The sequence below is a fragment of the Plasmodium gaboni genome, chromosome 12 (genome assembly GCF_001602025.1).
Source record: "Plasmodium gaboni strain SY75 chromosome 12, whole genome shotgun sequence".
NCBI classification, from domain to species: domain Eukaryota; phylum Apicomplexa; class Aconoidasida; order Haemosporida; family Plasmodiidae; genus Plasmodium; species Plasmodium gaboni.
The window spans coordinates 1,840,159-1,847,085 of record NC_031492.1 but is presented as its reverse complement, the minus strand read 5'-3'; the positions used below and the strand labels follow the sequence as shown (position 1 = coordinate 1,847,085).

The following is a 6,927-nucleotide window of genomic DNA, read 5'->3' as shown; positions in this document are numbered from 1 at the left end:
ATATATATATATATATATTTATATACATTTGTGTAATTAAATTTTCTATTAAAACATATAGGCAAACATATACACGGTAATTTACATGACCTATCCAAAACATCATATCAAAATATTCTAAATATTTATATACCAAAAAAGTAAAAATAACTATATATAATATATAAATTCAAATAATATAATATAAAATACAATAAAATAAAAGTGTTAAATACTAAATTAGACAAATAAACATATACAATAGAATGAAACAAATAAGCTTTAAAATATATACGAATATAAAATCTATCTATTTTTCATAATCCCTTTTGGTCCTTTTCTGTATATCTTGAACTCAAATTATTTTTTCAAAATAAAAAAAAATATATATATATATAATAAGCAATTCACAAATTATAATTATATCTATATTTTATAATTTAAAATATTAAAAAAAAAAAAAAAAAAACAAAAAAATATATATATAAATATATATTATATATATATGTTAGAAGCATGATCCCAAAATAAGTTTAATTTTGGAAATTTACAGAAAACATTTTAATGTTCTATAAACAAAAAAAAATGTTTCACTAAAAGTTATAAACCAAAAACAAATTCCGTGAACGATATTGTTTTTCTTGTAATAAGGGAAAAATATATATACTTATAATTTTAAAAATCTTATAAATTATAATATTCTTTTATTTTAACTACTCCATTTACATACTATTTTTAACTTTACGACTTTAAAATATAATTTAAGGAATTTTTTGAAATTCTCATCCGTTATATATAATATTAAAATATATTACATTATATATATATATATATAATTGTATTTTTTATTTATTCCTTCTAATTACGGAGTTTACCACAGAAACCACCTCCTGCTGTAAACTTCAATCTTTGAGGTGATGAGAGGGTTATATTTTTGGGGCGTCTTCTTAAATATATAGTACATTGACCCTCTAAATTTAATACAATAGTTTTTTTTGAATCATCAGAATTAACACTATTAGTAGTATTGTTAGAAACCTTTGATCCTGATGAACTTTCAGAATCTCCTAATTCAGTTCCATTATTATCTGTATTTACTGAGGCTAAATCATCCACACCTTTACCATATTCTTCAGTTTTTTCTGTTATAGCACTATTAACATCATCATCAATTTGAATATCATGATTATTTAATAAGTCATCTTTAATTAATAAATCATCATCTGTATTATCACCCTGTTCTAATTCATATTTATATTTATATATATATTCATTTGATTTTAATTCCTTTTCTCTTTTTTCAAAAGATTTTTTTAATGATTTTTTTAATGCTTTTATCATTTTTGTTCTTAATTTTTTCCAAGTAACTCTACAAGTTCTTACTAATTTTATAAATTCATTATAATTTATAGAATCTCCATTTATCCAATCAAGGAAAACTTTATTTATATAATTTTGATATTCTACTCTTCCTACTATAACATTTCTTTTACATTCTTTCCATTTATTTTCAGCATAGGAATTATCTACATTATATTTCTTTCTTAATGCTTTATAAACTTTATATAACTTATTATTAACAGATACATATTTCAACTCTTCATTTCTCATAATTTGCCACCATAATTTATTCAACTTTTCTCTATCGTAATTACCCCCATTTAATAAGGATTCAATTTCTTGATCTATTTCATCATTACTCATCAAATTATCTATAAATGTATTCCCATGTTTATATATATCTGAACTATTCAATTTACTTGATACTGCAATGTTCTTTATATTATTTATAAATAAATCTAAAGCATGCAAAATATTTTTATCATCAATACCTAAGGACTTTTCGTCTTTTGTCTCATGGACTTCTTTCTTGGAGCCTTTACTCATCTTATTTAATAACTTATTTGTTAAAGAGGAAATGTAACCATTATTTCCATTATTAGTTTCAAATAACGTTCGAGAATATCTTCCATCAAGCGACCAATCCAGAGATCCATATCCAAATGTTGCATCTCCATTCTAACAAAAAAAAAAAAAAAATATATATATGTATATATATATAGAATAATAATTCATATTCAAATGTTGTCATGTTAATATTTACACACATAATGCATATTCTTTATTTTCCTCACACAAAGAAAAAAATTTGTTCTCATAATACATTTCATATAACTTACCCATAATAAAGCATATATTATTCCAATAATAGGGATGGCAAAACGAGTAGAAAATACAGGGGTCCATATATTTGCTTGCGAAGCCTTCTTTTCCTTATCACTATATGAGCAAGAATTCCATGTTTTAAATTTTATATAGGAGTCAATTATACCCTTAGGTAAAATAAAACTGGATTCTATAAATAAACTCATATTGGAATATACATATATTAATAAATCCTATATAGATAAAGTAATAACAAAAATCCTTATATGACTCTTTAATTATATATTTTTTTTTTTTTTCCTCCTATTTTTCTTCTACAATATTTTATTTAAGATATATAAATATATACATATATACATATATATCTAAAAAGATTGTGTATTTTAGAAACACTTGTAGAAAAAGAAAAAAAAAAAAAAATAAAAATAAATTAAATAATAAAATAATTAAAAAATCATATTTATAAAATCTATTAAATACTTTATCATAATTATATATATATGTATATATATTTTTTTTTTTTCAAAAAAAAGGAAAAAAAAACTTAAAATTATGTAATAAAATATATTATAATTGCAAAAACAAATATATATAAATACATATTAATACTACATATTTTTTTTATTACACATTATGTTTATTATTACGTAGTTAAAAGTTATTAGCGCATCTACTTAAATCACTATTACTATAATTTTGTATATACATATAATAATATATATATATGTGTGTTAAATATAGCACAAAATATGGATGATATATTAGAATAAACATTCATTTTAAAAATAAATTATAAAAAAATCTAAAATACTTGTTTCATTTTTCTTTTATTTATATATATATCTTCTTCATTTTTTTACACTATGTAAAATAAATAAATAAATAAATAAATATATATATATATATATATATATACATACATAAAATGAACTTTAAATAAATATTTCACAAATGTATGCAAATCTTATATGGAAAAAATATAGAGAACTATAATTTTTCTATATCTATAATATTATATTTTGGGGACATATTTTTCATTTCTTTTTCTAATCATACTTTCAAATATTTCATATATATATATATATATATATATATATTATATATTTACTTATTTATTTATTTTTTTTTTTTTTTTTTTAACTTTTCTTTGGTTATTTTGCGCAACTTTTTTTTTCCTTATTTCGTAATAATTGATAATTAAAATAAAATATATGAAAATAAGAAAAAATATAACTATATATAATAAATTTACATATTGTAATATTTATATTTGTAAAAATATATTCATATGATATTTTAAAAACATTATATATGTATATAATTATACATTTTGTTTTTATATAAATTATTATATATATAAATAAAATAATTATATAATATAAATATAATTTTATAAAAATATTATATGTGAATTTTTAAATATTATAATATAATTTGTAAGTATTTTTTATATAATTCTTTTGTAATATTTATTTGTATGCATTTATTTTTTTTTTTGTTCGTCCAAATATACATATATATTATGAAAATATTCTTAATACTTTAATAAATATTTAATAAAAAATAAAATAAATAAATTAATACTTCATATAAGATAAATGAGTACATATAAATGCAAATGTTGTGAAATCTTAAATACATAATTATTTATAATTATTATTTTTTATTCAAGAAAAAAAAAAAAAAAAAATTTGTGATTAAAATTATAATATTTTTAATATGATATTAAAAATATTATATTAATATATATATATATATATATATATATATTATTTATTTATTTATTTATATTTAATTATATATTCATTTTGATGTAATATTAATATATATTTTATAATATTATCATTATATATATATAATAATATATATTTTTGGTTTTTTTTTTGTTTTTTTTGGAATATGTATCCAAGAAAATATTAATAAATATATATATATATATATATATATAATTAAATGAAATAAAAAAAAATATATATATATTTTATTCATATGTCCGATGATAATATATATATATTTATGTATTAATAATTATTCTTTTTCCCTACATTTACGGAGTACATAATAATAGTTATAAACAAATTACAATTAATAAAATAAAATAAAAGGTTCAAATTATTAAGAATTTAAAATATAATATTATGATTACACTTTCATATATATTATAAGATATTAATAAACACATCTTACAATTTATAACATTTTGAATGAATATTTAATTATATAAAATGAGTCTTAAAAGGAATAAAAATATATTAATTTGAAAAAGAGATATATCTTTCTTTTTTATTTTTAAACGTATGTGATACACATATGTATACATAATAAATTTAATTTATAAATATTGGTTCTTTCATATGAACACATAAATATTTATTTATATTTAATAGTTAATTTTTTTTTCTTTTTTTATAAATGTATAATTTATCAGAAAAAATTATTCATCCATAATATAATAATATATAAATTTTGTTAAAAATAAAATCTAAAAAAAAAAAAAAAACATTTCTTTTTATATTTTATATTTTATTTCACGTTAAAAATAATTTTATATTTATCGTATCCCCTAAATGCTATATATATTGCAAGTTATTAAGACATATATAATGTAAAATTTTAATTCAAAAATATATTATACATTATATATATAAATATAATAATAATAATAATAAAATAAAACGGAAACAATATATTTAATGAACAACATAAATTAATCAATCAAACAATAAATAAATAAATAAATAAATAAATATATATATATATATATATCATGATAAAATAAGATCAAAAATATTTATAATTTCTATTTTGATATTATTTTATTGTCAACTAAAAATTAAAAAAAAAAAAAAAAAAAAAAAAAAAAGAAAAAGAATTAATTAAAAAAGAAAAAATAATATGACAAATATATTATATTATATCCATGATATTATATAGATCAGGAAGGTAATATATATAATAATATGGTTGTATATAAATAACGCTTAAATATTTGTCCTTTATTAAAATTGTTTCCAAAATAAACGGCAATATATAAATATATATATATATATATATATATATATTCATTCCCTTTTAATCCTTTGATCAATTAATTACAGTTTCTAACTCCGAATGTGTCATATTATTTTCAATTAATTCTTTATCAATAATATTACAAGTATCGTTTTCATTATCTAAAAGTACAGTAAACATTTCCATGTTTTCTTTTTGTGCAATAAAATCATCATTATTCTGTTTTTCAAGATTTAATTGTAAAATAGCATTAAGCATATTTTCATCATCCATAAATTGTGTTGAACTATTATCAGTATCCTCTTCTCTTATACTTTTAATCCACGTAATAACCTTATCAAGAACTTTTTCATTTCCTGGCTCCATGGTTAGGAGATGATCCATATCATATAATGTATGAAGTTCTTTATTATTATTTTCTAATTTATTAAAAAAAGCCTCAGCCCCTTCATAATAACATGCACAATCATCCTTCGAGTGAATAAATAATAGAGGTATTTCTTTAGGTATATATTTCATGTCTTCCTGTAAATTCCATGTTGCTTCTAAAATTTGACGTGCGAATCTCATAGTTATCCATTTATCATATCTGTTCTTATCAAAATTTATAATATCATTTACATATGGAAATTTTTCAAAATTCATTTTTGGACTAGGACGAAAAGTGGGGAAAAAATAGGATACATATCTTGATAAAGGTACAAAAAAATATTTATATTTAAAAGGAATTCTAGATCCATTTTCATCAATCGATACCATACCTGCTAAAGATATACATCCTTTTATATTTAAATTATCATTAACTTCTTGTGATTTACCTATTAATTCTAAGACTCTCAAAGCAATATTTCCACCCATAGAAAGACCAATTATATATAAAGGAGGTCTCACAATATTAGGCAATCGATTTTTATAATAATAATTATAATTTGAATATGAATATTCCGTCGGATCTACTCTTTCTTTTATTACAGAACTATTTATTTTATTTATATATTGTATAACATCATATACTAAGTCATCAAAATAATTTACATTACCTCTTAAATTTTGCCATCCATCTGATTTCCCATGACCCTGTAAATCTATACCATAAACAGAATAACCTTCATTATTCAAACGTTCTATCCAACTATCCTTATATATATAATAATCATCTGAATCTATCAATACTGCTTTATCATTACTTATGATATCCGCATTATGTTTTAAATATTCTAACCGAAAATGAGAATTTAAACCATGAATTAAAACTAATATCCCTAATGCCTTCTTAACTGTCCAGGAATAGGTTCTTATTAATAAACCATCCTTGTTAAAAAAGGAATCAAGTTTTGGGGTTCCATCTAACCTCGTTTTATAAGTTAAGCTATTGTCATCAATTAATTCATTCTCAACCATTATATATATATAAATTATAAAAATAAACTCAACCATTATATATATATAAATTATAAAAATAAATCATAAAAAAGAAAAAATAAATAAATAAATAAATATATATATATATATATATATATTAGATTTTTTAAAACTTTATTAATAAAAAAGTAAATTAATCATGTATATTTACAACAATAAATTAATATATACATAATTACATTCAAAAAGTATAACCACGATTAAGAACCAAAAAAAAAAAAAAAAAAAAAAAAAAAAAAAAAAAAAAAAAAAAAAAAAAAAAAAAAAAAAAAAAAAAAAAAAAAAAAAAAAAAAAAAAAAAAAAAAAAAAAAAAAAAAAAAAAAAAAAAAAAAAAAAAAAAAAAAAAA

The 6,927-nt window shown here is 17.9% G+C and overlaps 2 protein-coding genes across 2 annotated transcripts; both read right to left on the bottom strand.

Moving 5' to 3' along the window:
- Nucleotides 1-837: 837 nt before the first annotated feature.
- PGSY75_1252700 (exported protein (PHISTb)) lies at nucleotides 838-2,351 on the bottom strand (the record flags this gene model as incomplete). Its single annotated transcript, XM_018787079.1, has 2 exons — nucleotides 838-1,998; nucleotides 2,160-2,351. The coding sequence occupies 2 exons, from the start codon at nucleotides 2,349-2,351 to the stop codon at nucleotides 838-840; spliced, it is 1,353 nt and encodes a 450-aa protein (XP_018640944.1).
- Nucleotides 2,352-5,229: 2,878 nt separating this feature from the next.
- On the bottom strand, nucleotides 5,230-6,558 carry PGSY75_1252600 (putative lysophospholipase; the record flags this gene model as incomplete). Its single annotated transcript, XM_018787078.1, has 1 exon — nucleotides 5,230-6,558. The coding sequence occupies one exon, from the start codon at nucleotides 6,556-6,558 to the stop codon at nucleotides 5,230-5,232; it is 1,329 nt and encodes a 442-aa protein (XP_018640943.1).
- Between the last annotated feature and the right edge of the window lie 369 nt (nucleotides 6,559-6,927).